The following is a 22,209-nucleotide window of genomic DNA, read 5'->3' as shown; positions in this document are numbered from 1 at the left end:
TGTCAATGGTGCTTTGAAACCATAAAATATAACGGTAACAGTGAAGGAAAGATCAGTATATAGAATATATAGAGGAGTATAGATGAACAAAGTATGCTGTGGAGAGCTCAATATACAGCATAAATGTGCTGTCCAGCTTGAGATACCAAACAGGCACTGGCCACTACACACTACAGGTTCAATGGTGTGACAGTCATAGCATACCTAAAAAAGTGTGATGGCCATGCCAAGGTCACCCTTCAGTATGAGTCTTATGAGCTCTGCAGGTTACATTCAATGACTGCATGGCTGTCATTAAGAGTTGCGATAGGCTGATAATCGACGATTCAAAGACTTATAAGTGTAAAGTGTAGGTCCATATTGACTACAACATTATATTATGATCAAAAGACAAAATAATCATGTTGATATATTTCTTTATGGCTCAGTTTTGCATTTCTGTCCTTTAGCGTGACATGAATGTCCTATGGTGTGACATGTTTTAAACGCTCAAATATTTGTTTGAGCTAAACAATATGTTTGATAAACACTGAATATTGCATTAGGGAAGAACAAATTATCGTCCCTGAAAAGGTAGAATAAATTCGGAATATTTTGAACATTTAAAAGAAAGATATCCCTGTTTTTCCTCGAAGGTTTCTAATAATCTCACATCTAATGAGAAAAAAAATACTTAAATGGTAATTTCTCATTAAATTAAGACTTTAAAAAATTGCAATAAATATGAAGAGTGTAACAATGTTCATAAAACTCCATCAAGCCATTTCTACATTACTTAATATATTTATTTCTTAACGTCACACCAAAGGACATATTTTCAGCAAATTGCTTTATCAACGTAAATAAATAATCAATGAATAGACCAACATTGTGACCACTTGGATTTTTTGAAAGATTAATTGCTGCACTACGTAGACATATACTTTTTTCCCTCATAAACAATGTTTTGTGAAAAAAATGTTTTTTGCTGCCTATCCGTCATCTACCCATATACGGGTATGTTACTATGTATGGTTACAATTTTATGTATGCCCATTGTGATATACAGTATGTGTACACTTGTATGATACATATGTACAGTATATGCTTATGGTGATGGGTAATGCATGTAGATGTAACAGCTTTGCATACTGTGATTTATCTTGCCAGTACCAATGCTTCCTTAGGGGACCCATTTCATTCTTCCGAGATTTGTTTTCCAGTAGGCTACATAACATAATGACTAACCTCAAGCATTCATTCATTCATTCATTGTCCCATTCACTGTGACTTTATATCACTATCCTAAACCCTTGTGGACCTTATGTCTCTTTATTCTCTCTACTTAGGCCATCTATTCTTTCAACTCCTTCACTTCATTTTTTCTTTACATTTACTTATTTATCTATCTACTTCTTTTTTCTATTTTGTCTAGTTTCCACTCTTGTCTTCTAGTATTTCTTTCTTGTTTCTTTCTATCTTTTCTACCTCACTCCATTATTTTTTTATTTTTCACATTGTTGTTTGTCCATTTGTTAAGCACCTTGAGCTGCATGACTTGTATGACAGTGGGTTTACATACAGTGTTCAATCTCGCCCTCCAACCCGTGCCTGCAGTTCACCTAGGGAGCGCTGTCGAGACAGCAGAGCTCATAAGGCTGGCGCTAATAACTGACAATTGTGCTCGCTGTCGGCTGAAACTTGACAATATTACTGTAAGTTCTGAGAAACCAATGTGGATTTAAATGAAATGTACAACAACCTGGGAGTTATGTCCTTCTGATTTCCTACAGCTTTGGCATTTATGAGTCAGGCTCCGCTAGCATCTTGCTAACAAAATTGCTTTACGGCCGTCGTGATCGCAGCAATGCAGCCGACCGACCAATCCAAACGCAGTGTGTGAGGCCACTCGTGACGTCATATTGACAATAAAGACGTATTTCACAAAGATCCAGCGAGTTTAAACATTCAAACTAAGTGCTGTTTGAAAGGATAATCTATCCTGTCTTTTGGGAAAATAAAATGAAACGATGATACCAATTCTCTCCCAAAGCAATGGCAGCATCGTGGTTGAGCTCCATGGGACCCCATTCATTCTAACAGCCTCTGCGCTCCTTGGCGCTCCTCTGTGCTGTCTGGATGGCGCCACTCAGTGGAAAGTACCACCCAGAAAAAGTTGCGAGATTCCTCTCTCGTGCTACCCATAGACCCTCTCTGCTTGTATGATAATGTGCTATACAAATACAGTTATTATTCCATTTTTAGGCAATGCCAATGTATCAGCCATTAAAGGGACACTGTGTGAGATTTTTAGTTGTTTATTTCCAGAATTCATGCTGCCCATTCACTAATGTTACCTTTTCCATGAATAGCCTACTTACCACCAGCATCAAATTCTAAGTATTCATTATGACTGGAAAAATTTTACTTTTCATGCATGAAAAGGGGGATCTTCTCCATGGTCCACCATTTTGAATTTCCAAAAATATCCATTTCTAGCTGCAAAAATTACTGTACTTGGACTATACTAGAAAATATGTGTTTATTACTTAGTAAACTTTCATGTAAAGATCAAATTTGGCAATAGGCAGCCCAGTTTCAATGCAGTGAGCAGCATAGTTGCAGTACCTTTTTTGACCATTTCCTGCACAGTGTCCCTTTAAATAAATTCATTCTCAGGAAGCAAGAAAATATACAGTAGCCTTTATGTCACCATACATCTCAAATTCATTCTCTTTAAACAATGGCATTGGCAGTGCGTAATTTTTTACTGGCTTTTTAGATTGATTATTGTGCAGTTACCATGGTTACCAAACCACTGCAGCAGCTTACAGTTCCACTCTGCCAAAACTCTGGCGCATTGCTTTTCCCTCCCGAAGAAGGGCAGGGGGTTCAGACAGGACAGCAAGGGGACAAGTTTCCCTTTGAATACACTGTAAAGAATCCAATCAGGATTGGTACACAAAGCTGGCAGAAAGTTGAGTTTGCCCAAACAGGCTTCACACGAGTTTCCACCACTACCCCTTACACAGTAGAGTGTAGTACTCCAGTACAGCATCCAATTCACTCTCCTTAGAACATGCACACACACGCAAGCACGCACACACAGACACCCATAGACACGCACGCACACACAAACTAATGCACACACAAACACAAGCACGCACACACAGACACCCATAGACACGCACGCACACACAAACTAATGCACACACAAACACACACACACACACACACACACACACATACATACACTCACACACACACACACACACACACACACACACACACACACACACACACACACACACACACACACACACACACACACACACACACACACACACACACACACACACACAATCTCCAACTCAGCTCAGTGTTTTCTGATGCCTGTCCTTCTTTCAACCAGCTCTCGTTCGCTCTCTTCCACCACATCCTCCACCATCTCCCTGCTGACAGAGGGCTGAAAACTGACTATTGCTTTGATCACCTCTCCCTCCGTCTCCCTTTGTGCTATGGGCTGGATGGGAGACATCATCCTCTGTTCTTCTAAGCCTGTCACTGCTGCCACTCACTGGCAGCACATAATAATGGAAGTAGTCAGTGGGTGTGGGATCTGCCACGCGCACTGTGTGACAGAGGGAGCGTGTTTGTGTATGCACATGTGTAAGCAGCCGAGTGAGTTGGCTGCACATTTTCCTCTATGTACTGTGGGTCTCTCTCAGGGTCGTGCACAGGAATTTCAAAGGGCAGTTGCTCTAACCTGAAGAAAGGGCACCCCCCCCCCCCCAAAAAAAAAAAAAACCATCAACAATGAGCGGCCATCAGAAAGGTTTAGGAAACTGCACCATGGGTATTATTATTTTTAGTAGTAGTAGTAGAAGTAGTATATTATTGTCATAATTATTAATATTATTTTATTGTATAGTATCTTGAATGCGTACCATATGATATAACATGCTAGTTTTTAAACATAGGCCTACCTATTAATCATATCAGAGATGATCAGCCTTATGCCCACCTGCCCTAAATGTCTCCTGATCCACATTTCCTCATGTGTGGTATGTAGCTGCCCCTAAATTAAATGAAATTATGAGAAAAAGCCTTGATAGTTTTTAAACCTGTAACTTATCAGTCACAGAGATGATCAGTCTTATGCCTACCTGCCCTATGTGCAGAGGTCTGTGGCTCAGAGTCATCCTCATCTTAAATGAAATGAAATGATGAGTAAATTAATAGGCTAAATATGAGGATGCTTAATCAATTAACCCACTGTCATCTTTATAATCCTTGTAGCAGCCAAAGTAGACTTTAAGTTATAATAAATAGAAATAGTTTAAAAATTGTTAAAAAGATCATTTAATTTGAATTTGAAATTTCATTAATAGGCATATTCCATGATTAAAATTATGAATATTATATAGGAAAGCTAAAACAATAAGAATTCACAGGTTTAGGTCATTTGTTGGGTCTTTTGTAGCCTATATTAAAAATGTGTACTGTCGCTTTAAGAATTGACGAGCCGGCTTTCATTTCAGATCGCAAAGAACCGTGGCGTGGGAGCGACCAGTTCGTATCTGTTACTCTGAAGCTCCGAGCTTCTCGCAGACTTTATAACCTTTTATTTTCATTACAGGTATTTTAGTTAGTTCATGCACATTTCGTAGGCCTATGTCTTGAGAAGAACAGTAAACGTCAGTTATCATGTGGAGTGGATTTATTTCAATTACATGGACATTGACAGTGGAAACAGTATCTTTGGGTCGGAGAATATATCAGCGTAAGAAAAAGCACTTTCCTAGCGGTCTCACCAAGATCAAACCTCTACAATCCTGAAAAAGATTCTCTGCCTCACCAGCACCCGTTCATTTTTTTTCGCAGCCAACTCTGCAGAGATGTGCTTCCTTTAGCTAGCCTACCCCTTAAGTTCTCTCTTGCTTGATAAAACGACATGTCATCTGCATGTTTCTTAGTTGGGTTAGCCTTCCACAAAACAACCTGAGCCATGTAAAACGTTGACAATGACTGCAAGCTAGCTGGCTGTCGTTTTTCCCCAATATCTGAACGTGGCACATCGGCTGTCAGATTATTTAGGATCACTAAACGTCCTAAACTCGAAATCGGCTTTAAGAGGCATTAATTGTGATCATGTAGTGTAATACGGTGTAGTCTGCTATGTTTCCAGCTCACCTCAGGCCGCCAGGACAGTCGCTCTACTCCCACGACATCTTCGACATATTTTGCGTCTCTGCCCTGGTCGCATGCATGCTTGCTCCCCCCTCCCTCCCATGTAGAGCTGCGCGTGCCCCCCGCAACGCTCATGCTGCCCCTCCCTTTGCCTATCTCTCGAGGTGCAGGTGAATCTGAATTTGAAAACGTAATTTAGGAAGCTTCAATCAAAAATGCGAATTGCAAAGCAAATCAGTTGAAACATGAAATCTTAGCCTATTTTTCCGAGGCATATCTACAGCTGGCTGTCGGGTTTTTTTGCTACCTAAACGTGGCGCTGGCTGGGTGTCAGATGTATGATAACTAAAAGTTCTAAACTCAACATTGTAATAGAGAGGTTGATTGTGAGCATATTTTGTACCCTAATATGTAGACTGTGTGTAGGGCTCTAGCCGACACCCAGGCATCTTCAAACTCTTTCGTGTCTCTTATAGGCGCTCAAGCGCCTGTCGCGTGCCTTCTCCCTCCCCACCGGAGTTGTTGCGTAGGCCTAGAACTACCTCACATCGCTCGTGCCCATTCTCGACGGGTCTGATGAATTTGTATGACTGACTTAAGTCTTTATTGTACAAAACTTAAAAAATTATGAATTATAAAGAAATCAAATGACATTGAAATATGAAATTATAATTGCCAAATTATTTTCCCCTCCCTTGGAAGGGCAATATCAGCCAATGTGGGCAAAAGGGCCGTTGCTCGGGCACCGTGGGCAACTATGCTGTGCACGTGCCTGGTCTCTCTCTCTCTTTCTCTCACAGAGTGCAAGAGAGAGAGAGTGAGAGAGAGAGAGAGAGAGAGAGAGAGAGAGAGAGAGAGAGAGAGAGAGAGAGAGAAAAGAGAGAGCGAGAGAGAGTGTGTGTGAGAGAGAGAGAGAGAGAGAGTGAGAGAGAGAGTGTGAGAGAGAGTGGGAGAGAGATAGAGTGTGAGAGAGAGTGAGAGAGAGATAGAGTGTGTGAGAGAGAGAGAGAGAGAGAGAGAGAGAGAGAGAGAGAGAGAGAGAGAGAGAGAGAGAGAGAGAGAGAGAGAGAGAGAGAGAGAGAGAGAGTGTGTGTGCGCGTGCGTGCGTGCGTGCAAGAGAGAGAGAGACAGAGAGAGAGAGAGAGAGAGAGAGAGAGAGACAGAGAGAGAGAGAGAGAGAGAGACAGATGAAAAAGTTTCATTAAAACACATATGGCTTTCATCTGTTCCAACAGAATATTATAAGGACCACACAAAGCACAAAACCCAAACATAAAAATGTCACAATGTTCATAGGTCTATTTTCAGCCATGTATATTAAAAACAGTGTGTAAACACAGTTTTTAATGTTGAATTATATTGAAGTATTACTCAAATTATGCAGCCTACATGTACACTGTAGGTAAGGTGCATGGTAGCCTGCAGCCTAGCCAGGCCGTGCCCTCCTAGTGACGCAACACCTTGAAAGTCGATGATAATCAGGCTACTTGTAGCTTATAGGTAAGATGCATGTAGCATATAGGTAAGGTGTAGCATATAGGTAAGGTGCATGTAGCCTATAGGTAAGGTGCATGGTAAACTACATTTTCTTTGCATGTTCCATATTCTATGAAGAAAATGTAGACCTAGTTTACCATGCATCTTACCTTATAATGTCGTGCATAATTCAACATATTCATAAAAACTACATGATTTCTATCATAGGTTATCACCTATATACAGTATATATATATATATTTTTTTACAAATATAAACTGTATTATTATGTATAGCTGACATGTCAAACTCAGGTGACCTGTCAAATTTCTACTGCATGCATATATGAGAGGAAAATTTCATCTGAGTTTTTAAAATAAATAAATAATTAATAAAATGAACATCATAAACGGTCTGATTTTGCCTTCACATTAACTGAACACTCAGGAGGCAATTCTACCAGATCTTTATAAAATTTTATGTAAGGAAGATCCATGGTTGCTGTATATGAACCATATTGTGCATTTCTTATATGGAAATAGAGACACAGACAGAGACAGAGAGAGAGACAGAGGACATTCTGATTGCAATCACCCCAGTATGCAACACAAGCACCCTCACAGTGAGTCCACCTCTCTGTGCCTCCATGATTGCAACTGATCTGGATGCACTTTTGGTTTGGTCTTATCATTAAGGCACAAATAATAGCAGCACACTCTCTCATTCATGTGGTTAAGCTCAGGGCTGGACTGGGGGAGAAATAGGACCCGGGCGCTTTTGTCTTAAAGGGGGCCCCCTCATTATTAGCGGCGCAGAACTGACTCACCGGTGGGCCCTGCACCCTTGTGAGCCCCTATTTTCAGAAATGTATTGATTTATTTATTTTACATTTCTGAAAATAGGGGCCCACAAGGGTGCAGGGCCCACCGGGAAATGCCCGGTATGCCAGATGGCCAGTCCAGCCCTGGTTAAGCTAGGCAAGTTGGAGCAATCTAATGGGACTCTCCTATTGCAGCCAGAGCCTCCGCTGATCAGATGCATGAAACATGATGGTCTGTTGGAAGGACAGAATGAGTTTAGTGCAACAGTGTGTGCATGTAACAGGATGAGTGTAAGACAGAGGAGAAAAGCGAGAGAAAAAGAGAATAGGAGAGGGGGAAAGGAGCACATGCATCTCTCTGCGTGTGTGTGTGTGTGTGTGCGCGCGCGCTCGTGTACGTGCGTGTGCCTGTTTGCATGTGCAGATGCATTCGTCTGCGTGTGTGTGTGTGTGTGTGTGTGTGTGTGTGTGTGTGTGTGTGTGTGTGTGTGTGTGTGTGTGTGTGTGTATGTGCATGTGCGTGTAAATTTTGAAAAAAAAAGTTGATGGTCATGTGCCACCATTAGTTCAGCAGTAGTGCTTATAGCGTCCTCCTTGTGAGTTGTGAGTGAGGTTGTACTATAACTGCAGTGTATGGGGAACTCTTATCACTGCGGCCCATGCCTTCCCTTCCCGTGGCTCTTCTCTTCCCTCTGCTGCCTGTCACCCTCTTACTATAGCCTACCGCCTGCTGTTAGTCCACGCTCCACTGCAGCACATCACCAGTGCATGGGGAACGGAGCACAAAAAATATGTGTCAGTGCCTTATAGAGTAGGCCCTTCTCGTCATCTCACAGTATCTCACATTGCATATTCCTGACTAAGCACAAGGAGTATGTTTGCCATGCAGTCTCCTCTATCTCTATAGGTCCGCAGCCCACAGTATCTCACCTCATAGCAGACTGAGTGAATGTGGGGTATCGGGGCCAGTATGGCCTGCTCATTAAAGGTGCATATTTTTAGAAGTTTATTTGCAGAATTCATGCTGCCCATTCACAACTGTAAATATTCATGAAAAGATCACATTTGGCGGTAGACAGCACAGTTTCAATGAGCAGCAGAGTTGTAATATACTCTGGCCACAATCTTACACAGTGCACCTTTAATGGTTGCTTCCTCTTGCTCTTGCTCTCATTGTGTGTGCACTCAAGTAGCAAGTGTACTGCATGAGGGCCTAATTACACTCAGCAAATCCCATAAAAGGGGCTCGCCCTTTTACTCCAGAGGAACAAGCATTCAGTCGACACCAACAGATGATTCATTACAATTAAATGTTTCATGTTCAGTGCCCAAGAGCTCAATGCTCAATAATTTTATATTGCTTGTTAATATGGTATAGTTGATGGGGGAGTTTTTTCTTTTTTACTGTGGGGCATATTGTGCTGATGGGGCATAATTGATTTAAAGGTGGAGGATATGCAGGAATGCCTATAGGGTCCGAGCATTGAATGCATATATTACAGTTTTTCTCGATTGCCTCCACACAAGTTCTGGTACTTCACACACAATTCTCGGAACATCTCACCCATTTCCCAGTGTGATTCCCAGTTTTAAAACACACTCTTTTCAAACCACTGCAGACAATTTTCTGGATTACACACAATTTTCATGAAGAAAAACCGTGGTTGTCGCATTGAACACACTGCCATTCAAAATACTAAAATCAACTGCCATACTATGTTCACTTCCTCATCACATGGGCAAACTCTCTTCATACCGGTTTACAATCTGAAATCATCACCCCATAAGGACACACATTGCATGTGATATTGATGAAAACGTGAGTGGATGCAGTGAGAAAACAAATTTGTTTAGCTTTTGAACTCCAAAATATCCATAATATAAGAGATTACTTTCATGTGGTTACCCAATATTTTACAATAAATTAGTGCATTTTTTAAAATGTCAGAAAAATATGTAAAATATATTTTTTGCCAAACATCTGTGTGCTCTGAGTCTAAAAACAATATTTCAGTATTTTACTACAGAAAAATACCCTCTTTAGTAAGTAGAACATTGAAGAAAATAAGTTTCTACTGTGTGTCAAGTTGAGTAAAGAGTTTTACCTTGTGCATATTAGTGTTCAATGGTTCACATAGGAGTGTATTAAAATGACTGCTTGTGTGTGTCATTTGAGAACAAAATTACCTTTTTAGAAGAGAGTACACTGTTTTGAGACAAGACGTGCATTTTTCAGAGGTAGTGTGGAGTTTTGCCCGTTGTGTGTGAGGTTTGGAGATTTGTCTGTATAGTTTTGATAATTCGAGAACTGATTGAGAAAATTGTGTGTAAGCAATCGAGAAAAACTGTAATGCAAACATGCCACACAGACATACACTGCCTCATGGACCACCACCCCCCCCCCCTGCTAGGGGGAAAACCAATCTGAGCAGTTTCTGCGGGGCAATCCCTTTTATCCAACCACAAGTCACTTCAGAGCAGCAGACTTCTCACAGATGGACTTGATGCAGGACAGGCAAACATGAAGAAGTTCTGGATCCTATACTGTATATCACAAGGACTGAGGAAGAGGGGCTCCTTCTTTGACAATAGTTGCCATGGAGCAGGCCGATCCTCCTTACCAACGGTGCCGGATCAAGTCCAGTCCACTCAGAGAGATCAACATGTGTCCTCTTTGCTCTACCTTTGCCCTCTCTATCCATCTCTCCATGTTTTGTTTGGGTTTTTCAGGTGTGGGGTGGGGTGGGAGGGGGGTAGTCTGGCTGGCATACACTGCTCACATATTCATGCAGCTCAGTGGGAGCCACCACTGCGCTGCATACAGAATGGACGGCTCCGGGCGAAAGGGAAATCATCTCGGAATGGAACGCTCCCTTTGGAATGTAAAAATCCAGATCAGCATGCAAAAAACGCAATCCTGTCCTTTTCTGCAACACACCTCTCTCTCCTCTCTCTTTCTCCTCCTCCCTTTCCTCATTCAACCACTTCACCGGAAACCTATTGCCTCAAAAATGAGATATTAAGAACACACAAGGTGAGAGAGCAAGCAAGAGGGATCTTAGCTCGCTTTCTTTGGCGTGCTGCTGAAGCAGGAGCCAGCCGTGCCTGATTCACTGGCTGGTTCACTGTGCTATTCGAAAAGCCAACACTGTCCTGCGGCCATGGGGCTGTGACTGTTCCGCTTCAGCAGACCAGTGAACAGTATTTGATTTTAAAAAACAATGCCCTTTATACTGTGAAAAATCCCACAGCAGAGCCACTCAACCCAAAACAAACGTAGATGGAAGCATAGAAGTCGAAGTCAGTACCAGGAATGATCATGTTAAAATCAATTTCAGATGATAAATGGGAAATAAAATCATGATATTTTCAACAATTAATTTGCTCAGGCCCAAGTTCAATCGCGTCTGCACAAACAGACATAAACAGGCACGAATGCACATGCACAAACAATCCCACAGCGATTCACATGCACAAACAATCCCACAGCGATGCATTCTCTTCAACAAAAGACAGAGAGACAGAGGAATTGCCACTGTTCCCAAACCCCAGACTGTAAAAAGCCAGACTGTAAAACCCTGTTCATTTCCTCTGCTTCCCCTTGAAATGAAGCCCAAATCGCAAACAGGTGCTTTGAGTTTGACCACTGTGGCGTCTGCTGAGAGCAGGGAAGCTGCAGGGGGGACAAACGGGTATGTTATCCCGGGCCTAGGGAGAAAGGGGGCCCATAATTGGGTCTTCATTACATTATATGTATTGGGTCGGGGGTCTATTTAGTTGATTTTGTCCTGGGCCTGGCCAAAGCTGTCAGCAGCCCTGGCTGAGAGCATAGTGCAGTGGCTGGAGTTATACAGGCCTTATTATGGGCTATGCACCCCACGCAGCTGGGAACAGCAAGAGGAGTGAGCCAAACAGCCGCTTGCAGCTCCAGCAGTCGACTCACTTGCACTCAATGTGGTGGAGGGAACCGGGAAGAAGCAAATGTTACAGTGTAGGACAGTGTTTGCGTAAAAATAAATGATGACAGAAAAGCACAAAACAAAAACAGTGAAAGAGGGATGGTCTGGCAAATCCTATGCGCATCAAACAATGCATGCATACACATACTGTAGATAATGAAGCTGTCGGTGTCAGAGTTAGGCCTAAAGCAGAGCAAAACTTCAAGGGGCACAAATACAGCCAGCATCTGTAGCCAAAGTCTAGTCAGCCACAGAGAGAGACAGAGAACAATTGAGGGGGAGAGATGTTGAGGGAGGAGAGAGAGGGGCCCAAGAGGAGTCAGGAGGAACAGAAGGGAGCAGCAAAGCAGCAAACAAGAGAGAGAGAGAGAGAGAGAGAGAGAGAGAGAGAGAGAGAGAGAGAGAGAGAGAGAGAGAGAGAGAGAGAGAGAGAGAGAGAGAGAGAGAGAGAGAGAGAGAGAGAGAGAGAGAGAGACAGGAGAGAGAGAGAGAGAGAGAGAGAGAGAGAGAGACAGAGACAGAGACAGAGACAACCCAAGAGGGCCGGGGAGAGCACGGAGGTGTGAGAGAAGAGTAGGACTGGAGTAGATTGCTGAGGAGGAGGAAGGAGAGGAACCTGAGGAGGAGGAAGGAGAGGAACCTGAGGAGGATGTGAGAAGGACAGGTGGAGGAGGAGAGCACTAATGAGGATAGTGATTTATATGGCTGCACGGCCCATAAAGTACTAGGCCTGTGGCTGGAGAAGGAGAGAGAGAGAGAGAGAGAGAGAGAGAGAGAGAGAGAGAGAGAGAGAGAGAGAGAGAGAGAGAGAGAGAGAGAGAGAGAGAGAGAGAGAGAGAGAGAGAGAGAGAGAGAGAGAGGCAGACAGACAGACAGACAGACAGACAGACAGACAGGGAGGTGTTGATGATCTTGCAAACATTTCATTTCTTTTGTCTGACTTATAGAAGGAAGATTACAAACTTGTCGGGAAGTTACTGAGAAGTAATTAAATGCTGCTTAACTACATATTGTTCCACATATAATTTTGCTTTTACAATGGTTGAATAGACTAGCTGCTGACTAGCTGCACACCATTCTTCATCCACCATCTCCTCCTACCCGACACCAAGGCCTTGCTAAAGTAGCCTACTGTGATGCATTGTTTATAATGTCAACGATTCACGTCTGCACATCTACAGTATGAAATAGTCCCCGTTTTGGCCCTACTGTGGCGTAAATAGTAGGGCACTCGTTTGCTATGCGGCCGACCCGGGTTCGATTCCCGGGCCGGGTCCTTTGCCGAGCCTTCCCCGTCTCTCTCTCCCTGTTCGTTTCCTGTCACCATCTGCACTGTACCATCATGAATAAAGGCGAAAAGACCAAAAAAAAAAGAAAAAAAGGTTTTTTTTTTTTTGTTACTATAATATTGATCATAATGCCATGAATCGTGCAAGTTCTTGGTAGACTTACAATGAATTGCAGCACATCAAGAGCTGCATGGATGGACAGAAGAAAATATAGGCTACAATTGGTACATGTGCATGTCTTAAATGTGCAACATGCTGAAATGGATTGCGTAATGATGTTGTATTTAAACTTACAAGCCAAGCAGCTGCCATATGCACAACACAATATTACAATGGCCGGCACGGCAAGCAAAAGACAAGACATATACACATCAACCAGACTATCATTTTCAGCAATCTAAATGGTGAAGGAAATGTGACGTTTTAACATTTAAACATTTAAACATGCATTATCTCATGATAGCGAAAGCCCAACTGGGAACCATCAACTCACACAACACATTGTGACACAACACTCCACACCACACAATCGAACACTTGCACACTTCGTGCAAGGGTGCAGCCATGACACCTGAAAGGGACGGTACCATGCTGCTCAGGGTACCTCAGTCATGGAGGCGAATGGGGAGAGCACTGGTTAACTACTCCCCCCACTAACCTGGCGGGTCGGGAGTCGAACCGGCAACCTTTGGGCAACCTAAGTCTGACGCCCTAACTGCCCAAACTTTACCTGCACATTGCAGCGCTCCTTATTATCTTATTATATCTTATTATATCATTATCATTAGCCTACTTGTGTTTTTCACCAAAAACCGCAATCTACAGCTATTTTGGTTGAAACTATGTCAAATAATTCACCATTATTCGCCTCCTGTCTGTCTTCAATCATAGTCCCCCATTATTACATTACATTACATTATATTACATTACATTACATTTAGCAGACTTTGACCAAAGCGACTTACAAGGAGAATGGATAAACAAGAACAGTGTAATATATGGCGCAGTGTACAGTTGCAACACTGACAGCATTGTCCAACACAAATGAAAGAAGAAGATGTAGCAAAGGATAAGATGCATTCAAAAGTGGCAAAAAGTAAACAAAGACATAAAGGTGCAGTGTGCAGTTGCAACACTAACAGCAGTTAAGTCAATCTGCTAGCCACAGCGGAGCTGATATTCTTTGGTGAATCTGTGGTTTCAGTGGGAAGTGCCGTTTTAGTGCTTCTTTCTTCTTCTTTTCTTTGCCGTTTTAGTGCATTACCACGGAAAGCGTTGCTGTTGCACACTCATTCACGAATTTATAACATAATTTATATACATAATTTATATACATACATTAACTTTATGTCGTCTCCTTGATCTTACCACACACAGGGCAGCGTTACCCCCAGCGGAGTGTTACAGCAGTAGACATGACTGCAGACTGCAGAGGCTGTGTTGTTAGCACCGAGCTCTGCTGACAGAACTGCAGTGCGGTGGGGAAAAAAAACCACTCAGCACCACCACGGCAGCACTTTCTCCCAAGGATTGCGCCATTAATCCAGCTCTCGTCTGGATCGTTAGGGGTGTTAATGCGGCCCGCGTTGAGCCATTAGATGCGGACTCCAGCGGGTCACGCTTGAGAGGGGCCGTGAGTGAGTGCCTTGGTGTGGTGTGAGTGGCCTGCTTTGGGGGCTAACCAACCCCCCTTCCCCTCCCTCCTCCTCGTCCCGGGTTGCTTCCTTCCTTACGCGCCTTTGTCGCCACTGATGAGCCGTAACACTCAACCCTGTTGTGGAGGAGAGGAACACCTACAGTACCTGCTGAATACTGATAAACAGTCTACTCGTATAACCCTGCAGCCATCTCAGCATGAGCCCAGGTACTTTGAAAACAGGATTTTCTCTCTATTTCCTATTTACAATGGTAATGCCCATTCATTTGCTCTCCTTTTCATGACAGAAAAGTATACAATGAAAGAAAAGAACTAGAACGCCATGTTGCAATCAATCAGAGGTCAAAGAAGTGAAGGAAATGTACTACTCTCCAATTACTTGCAATCCCTGAACAATCAGCTTAAAGTTTAAAGCTTCAAATAGCTTTGCAAAAATTCCTGTTTACTGGATACTGACTTCAAGGATGTTCACAGTGTCCATTCGCAACCAACCATTTGAACAGGTGCATGGATCTGGTATTCACACCACCATACAAACTCTCTATTCCATAATATCATATTTAAACAGTGATCATAAAAAAAACATTTTAGTGTCCATACAGAACATGATTTTAGATTTTACAATAATTATCATGGCTTTATTGTAACGCTAAAGCCACACAATTGCCTTTCAATGGCACAGAGAAACACTGCCATGTTAAACATCAGGCAGACAGGGCACCTGAGGGCTCCCGCACACCGGCTCCGACAGCTGCGGAGCACTTTCACTTCTGACACAATTCCAACCCCCAAACCCAATTTCACACGAACATAGCATTGATCAACAAAATAGAACTTGTCTCTAATCGCTATCCAACATCTGCGAATGTCCGCGGACATCGTCGCCAGTGTGCAGGGTTCTATTGAAAACAATGGAATCTGACTTTTGCGGAGCAGTGCTCAACACTTTGTTGGAGCCAATGTGTGGAGGCCCTGAGACACTTCTTGTTGGGCTGCCATGACTCTTTATACCACAGCAGGGTGGAATTTCCCTTTGTGATGCGTTAAATGGAGTGTTGATTACCTCCTTACACTATGCACACCTACAGTATGATGTAGTCCCACTTTTTTGACCGCATATTTCTGTATTGATACGCCAAGGCACGTTCAAAAGTTACAACAACAACAAAAAGTTGCAAAGCATTACACGCTGACACATGTCGCATCAAACGTCTGGAAACACCAGCCATGGGTCATCATAAGAACAGCGGTGACTCTGGTCCAAATCGTAGCCTATGTAGGCCTAGTTAAACTTGAAACCATGGCCGTAGTTACATTTGAGGCTACCGAGGTCCGGACCTCGCCTATCGTGAGAGTTTTTTTTTATTATTATTATTATTTTAACGGCAAATATGACCAACTGAAACACACAAAAATATCTATAAACCTTTGTGAAGCGTCCTTTGCAAACTGTGGTTAACATCCATGAGCTATGTGTTCTAGTTTTGCCTTTGTGTTCTGTTTTTGAGAGTAAACCAGATTGATTAATATCGCAAGTGGTGCGACTCGTGGGAGAGAACGCAACTCAGCCGACATCGCAAGTGTTTGGTCGCGTTCGTGACAGAGCATTGCGCAAAGCAAAATTACCATGCTTTCTGGTTGGAAAAATGCATTGAAATGGCAAAGTGTGCGTGTGCAGCCTGCGCAGTAATGTGCCGTCACGAACGCGCCCATTAAGCACGCGCTTGGTGAGATCTCCGCTTTCAGAAAGCCCGCGCTTGATGAGATCTCCGCTGACAGAAAGCCAACCGTTGTATAGCCTACATAAAGCTCATGCGTAACAAGTAGGCTATGGTGTCTTAAAAAGCCATTTGAGTCATTATTTTAAGAAGGCCGGCTGCTGCATCAGCTGCTGCATAAAGGTAAAAGCAGGATATCCGTGAAAGGTAATTGATTGTAAATTGGAAAGCATATGTGGTAAACACTGACAGAGGAGGTCACCGGAACATCTTCAGGTGTGGATATTTTCCTGTTAATTTGGACAAGTGCCAAGACTATCGACGTTGCCACGTCTTCGTCAGAGTCAATCGCAGTAAAATATCCACACCTGAAGAGGCTCCCGTGACTACTGTGTCTGCATAGCCGTGACGCATCAGATGGCTCAGGAGCGCGGAGGATAGGCTACTTTTCTTTCTCGTTGAAAGACTTTTGTCCTTTGCGCTTGTGAAGAACTATAACAAGTAAATAAAAACAAAACGTTTGATGCGACTCTAGGAAGAAAAAAGTTTACTCCAAAATAGGTGGTTTGCACTACAGAGCTATCTTTGGAGGAAAACAGCTGAAGTGTAATTTCATTGGGAGAAAAATATGAATGGCTGAGCAACTTGCCATCTGAGGATGTAGCTTATTGTGCAACTTCAGGGTCAAGCTTTAGTTTCCTTACAAAGGGCTTTACTGACTGGGAGGATGCTGTTTATAATAAAAGAGGCATGATACCAAAGCATAGCCATTCAAAGGGAATAGGCTGAGTTGGCTGAAAACTACAACATATTTATTATTATACATGTCTACATATTTACTATTTCACATTAGGCCTATACATTCATAGAGGAGGGCCCTATATATATAGGCCTGTGTAGCCTATATTTATTTATTTTATGAATTCATTTTTAATTTATATTTTATATTAATAATAAAATTTCGGCGCGCGCTTCGCGCGCGCATCATGGACCTCGGCTACTTCACATGGCTGGCTACGGCCATGCTTGAAACACATCTATTTCCCCTCCTGCTGACCAGGGCTCGACACTGGCATCTGCCAACCGGCCAAATGCTGATAAACCCTGGCTTTGGCTAGTAATACTTTCAGTGTTACTAGCCAATTTGGCTGGCAGCTTGTTCCTTGGTATGACATACACATCTTGCCCTATATTCTGTTGTTTGCCCCTTGTGTATTAATTGTTCATATTTAAGTTTAAGAAAAGCTTGATTTCTATTTGCTTGATATACTTCCTTGTAGAAATCATCTTGCTTTGGCACCACATCTTCTGAAATTAGACGTACATCATCATGATAAAGGAAAAAAAAAGCAATATAAAATCTGTGGCTAGTGGAATATCTGAATGGCTAGTGACTCGGGAAAACCACTAGCCACAGTGGCCGAGGGGGTGAAAAAGTTAATGTCAAGCCCTGCTGCTGACCATCATAGGCCACCTGTCAACTTTGTGCTTAAAAGAGAGAGTGTGTTTCGGCTACCCACGCAACATAAGGGACATTCTTAATATTATTTAAGTCACACATGGGTGTTCCTTCCCTACACACTTTGGTGTGTCTGTATTGCTCACAGGGATGCCAGAGTGACAGTGGAGCCCAATCTGAATAATCAGCGCAGCTGGATGGAGTGGCGGAGCATGCCGTCACTGTAATGCACGGGCCAAGCACTCGCATTAGACCCACATTAGGCTCCACATGCGAAACTCTGCAGAGTCAGGGACTGCAAGGAAGTTTGATGGACTTCAGTTCGGATAGGGAGGGCTTTGCACTACACCACGCACACTGTGAACGAAAGGACAGAAAATTGCTACAGAGATGAACTCAGAGGAAAGGGCCTCCATGACACAGAGGTGAAGCAAAGTGGAAGAGTAGAATGAGTGCTAGCCACAGGGAACACTGACACCGGTCCTTATTATCACAAGCCCTCTGCCTCAGCAGCAGTATGACTGCAAAGATCTGTTAACATCTGACCACTGGTTCAGACCTGACCGATAACCCCTCCAAAGACACTATTTTATGCATACATAATTGCATACAAGGTCGGTACATAAGCATTGGGCCATCACACACACATACACACACACATGCACACACACGCACGCACGCGCATGCACACACACACACACACACACACACACACACACACACACACACACACACACACACACACACACACACACACACACACACACACACACACACACACACCATACAAATGCATGCACTCACACTCGCATTAACATGTACCCACACAAGCACAGACACACGTAAAACCATTCCAGCAAGCCACAATGTCTTAGCACCACAGAACAAAACCAAACAACAAAGCAAGGATGTAAAAATGCAGATCCTTCAGCTGCTCTGTCACCATGGAGCATGTCTCCCGGGTCTTTAGATGGTGTTACAGTACAGTCTGAATGGGGTGCAATCCCACCTCAGCCTCACTTACAGTACATGACGCACATCAACCATATCTTGTTTTCCATGAATTGCTATTAAGGACAATTCATGACATTTACACAGTTACAAACCCTATCCTATTGAACATTGAGTTATCATTGAACATGTCATCCACATAAATCCTATAATCCTTATAATACATCTGGACGTCATATATGAATTGGGATTTTGGGAACCCTCCAAACGTTAAAAAAAAAAAATCACTCCCACTCCCATTCCCCATCCATTGAGATGAAGTATACCGGTACTCACGTTGTTGGCCAATTTGTCCTTCACATCGTAGACGGTAAGTTTGATGACGGTCTCCTCCAGGACGGGGCACTGCGGTGGGAACGTGACCCCCGTCAGGAACAGAGGGTCTCTTGTTCCCTGCAGAAGAGAGGAGAGAAAGCGGGAAGGGGGAAAGGGGGAAAGGAAAAAAAGGGGGTGGATGAATGTGTGTTTAAAAGTGAGTGAGTGGGCGGCTGAAGTTTAGTTGAAAGATGTAAGCGAGCCAACAGCTGCACACAGGCTGCCAGGCAGGCAGCCACACATGCAGGACAGGGGCGTAGCAGCAAATGTTTGGGCCCTATGAGCAATCAGCTCCAATGCCCCCTCCACAGCCATACACTATATCTTCATAACTGTGTGAGTGTGTGTGGGCCCCCTATATACATGGAGCCCTGGTGACTCAGTCACACTTTACCCCCCTGAATGACACGCCTGCATGCAGCACATCCACGCCCCAAACCCACCCCAACCAACCCAGGCGCCCACGCAATGCTCATTCCCTCCGTGACAGCTTTGGCCGGGCCCAGGACAAAGTCTTCCGAAAGGGCCCCCAGCCCAGTACATACACTACAATGTCTAAAGGACCCAATTCTGGACTCCCTCTCTCCCTTGGGCCCGGGACAACTGTCCCCTTAGTCCCCTCCTGTCGGCACCCTTGCAGGTAGCCACACATGCAGCACCCCCCCACCACACAGACACACACCCACCAACCCAGGCAGCCGCCCACGCAGTGCTCATTTCCCCCCGTGCCCGTGTCCATCCCAATCTGGCAGCCGGGGAGAGATCACAGGCCCGCTCTCCAGGAGAAGCCTGGGGCTGGGGTACGCCAGATGACCACACTCAGAGTGATATGAGGCAGCCAGTGTGGTACACTACAGACAGGGCGTGGCAGATCTGCAGTCAAATTAATAGATGCATTCACACACACCCCGCACGCACGCACGCATCGCATGTGCGCACATATGGAGAGAGATACAAGCTCAACTTCTTCTACTAAACTTCTACAGCCACAGACACACACATACTGCACCGTACATACAGGCACACTCACAGGCAAGTGTGTGCACACACGCGCGTGCGAACACACACATACACACACACGCACACGCACACGCACACGCACACGCACGCGCACACATTCCATATCTGAGGGGAGCAGCTGTGGCAGTGTGTGTGTGTGAGTGTGTGTGTGCGTGTGTGTGTGTGAGTGTACGTGTGTGTGTGTGAGTGTACGTGTGTGCGTGTAAGGGTGCGCGTGCGTGTGCGTGTGTGCGTGTGTGCGTGCGTGCGTGCGTGTGTGCGTGTGTGTGCGCGTACGTCCCTGGTGAGTGTGTGTATGTGTGCGTGTGCCTGTGCTTGTGTGTGCGTGCGTGTACGTCCCTAGTGAGTGTGTGTGCGTGTGCGTGTGCGTGTGCGCGCGCGTGTGTGTGCGCGTGTGCGCGTGTGTGTGTGCGCGTGTGCGTGTGCCTGTGCCTGTGCGTGTGCGTGTGCGCGTGCGCGTGCGTGTGCGTGCGTGCGTGTGCGTGCGTCCCTGGTGAGTTGGGCCATTCCAGTTGAAAGGCCGTGTGTGTGTTTACTCTCCGGCTTCCTGCCCCGGGGCCCTTTGGAGGGGCGGCTCCATAACCCCAACACCCCCCTAGGGACAGCAGCGGGTGGGGTGGGGGGCAAATGGTAAATAACACAGAGATAAGTGTCTGCATGCATACAGTACACACACACACATACACACGTACGCACACACACAGGCACACACAGAGGCGCATCATGTCACCAGGCTAGGCAGGCAGCCGCTTGGGACCCCCAAGCCACTACACATGGTGAAAAGCAGTTCAATAATAACAGAAACAATTTATTTCGAATGTTCATTATTTTGGGGTTTTGCTTGGGGCCCCCACTGACGCTATAATCGCCTCTACGCACGCACACACACACACACACACGCACGCACACGCACACACACACACACACACACACACACACACACACACACACACACACACACACACACACACACACACACACACACACACGTATACATGTGCAGGCACGCACGCATGCACGCACACAATTAAAGTTAATTTAAGGACTTTTTTTGTGGGCAAAACTGGTATTGAATCACATTTACCTAAAATAGTGTACAGCTTGTTACCAGACAAGTCGCCAGACATGACACTAGCAAGAACATGGTGATTTGTGAAGGTCAAAAGCTTTCTGAGGAAACACTGAACAATGAGGGCAACTCTTTAAGTATGGCAGTGGCATCATCAATGCTGGGCAAGGCTTGTAACATGCTTACAAGAACTAACTGGTCTCTGTTAGTTCTACCAGACCCAATGCAAGCCTTAAATCAATCAGAACTATCAATGAGATCACACTGTATAATAATAATAATAATAATAATAATAATAATAATAATAATAATAATAATAATAATAATAATAATAATAATAATAATAATACTACTACTACTACTACTACTACTACTACTAATAATAATAATAATAATAATAATAATAATAATAATAATAATAATAATACATGGGTTTTGGACTGTAAAGCACTTTTCTGGACAGTCAGAGACACTTTACAGACCATTTAACATAAAACCAAAACACATACAGACACTCAGGCACACAAAGACTCAACAAAAGTACAACAGACACAACACAAATGGAAGGTTTTCTGTCCATGATGTTATGAACACGGTGGTGAAGAGATGAGCAAACCCACGACGGAAGTGGCGATGAAAGGCCATGATCTGAAAACCCAGAAGCTCCTAACATGGGCCGGTTCTGGCTTATTTGGTGCCCTAGGCGAGTTTGATTTCTGGCGCGCCCCCCCCCCCCCCCCCCCCCCCCCCTCCCCCCACCTTTGAAAGAAAAAAAAATCTTTCTTATACCTCACAGAACACAAGACTAATATCCTTAGTAAGCTTAACTAAATAGCATCAAGAACAATAACCGTTTTTCATCAAATGGATTTGTGGTTCTTTTTGACAGGCGACCAACACATCAGATTGAGTCGCATGAAAGTAGCTTCACGGTGTGTTGGATGTGATGGTGGTGGGGCCCCCAACCCCAGATGAGAGGGAGGTTATCAATGTGTTTGAATTGTAACGTGAAATTGAAATGCCAGGAGAGTGATACAGTACATTTGCATGTAAAATGCATGTGTAGACAATAAGCCTACCAAGGAGGTCTGCATTGATCTACACTATCTACAGCATCACAAAGCATGGCAGCATAACAATTTTAATAAGCTACACATTTGTGCTGTCTTCCAAACCAATTTCATTTCTGGACTGGAAATAGTGGTGCATTTGTGAGTAGGAGAATGAGAAGGGGGCTATCTATGTGT

At 44.0% G+C, this 22,209-nt stretch overlaps 1 protein-coding gene across 8 annotated transcripts in view; it reads right to left on the bottom strand.

Annotated features, from left to right (window-relative positions):
* inpp4b (inositol polyphosphate-4-phosphatase type II B) overlaps positions 1–22,209 on the bottom strand; it is a 198,067-nt gene that overhangs the window by 163,197 nt on the left and 12,661 nt on the right. For all 8 annotated transcript variants that reach the window (XM_063218659.1, XM_063218652.1, XM_063218650.1 and 5 more), the window contains exon 2: positions 18,835–18,951. Coding sequence is in view for 7 of the 8 variants with exons in the window: in XM_063218652.1 (XP_063074722.1) it covers positions 18,835–18,951 (117 nt within the window). In the remaining variant the exon portion in view is untranslated. The remainder of the gene's footprint in view (positions 1–18,834; positions 18,952–22,209) is intronic.

This window comes from Engraulis encrasicolus, chromosome 16 (assembly GCF_034702125.1).
Source record: "Engraulis encrasicolus isolate BLACKSEA-1 chromosome 16, IST_EnEncr_1.0, whole genome shotgun sequence".
Taxonomy (NCBI): Eukaryota; Metazoa; Chordata; class Actinopteri; order Clupeiformes; family Engraulidae; genus Engraulis; species Engraulis encrasicolus.
The sequence above is the reverse complement of the archived record's forward strand: the minus strand, read 5'-3'. Positions and strand labels throughout refer to the sequence as shown.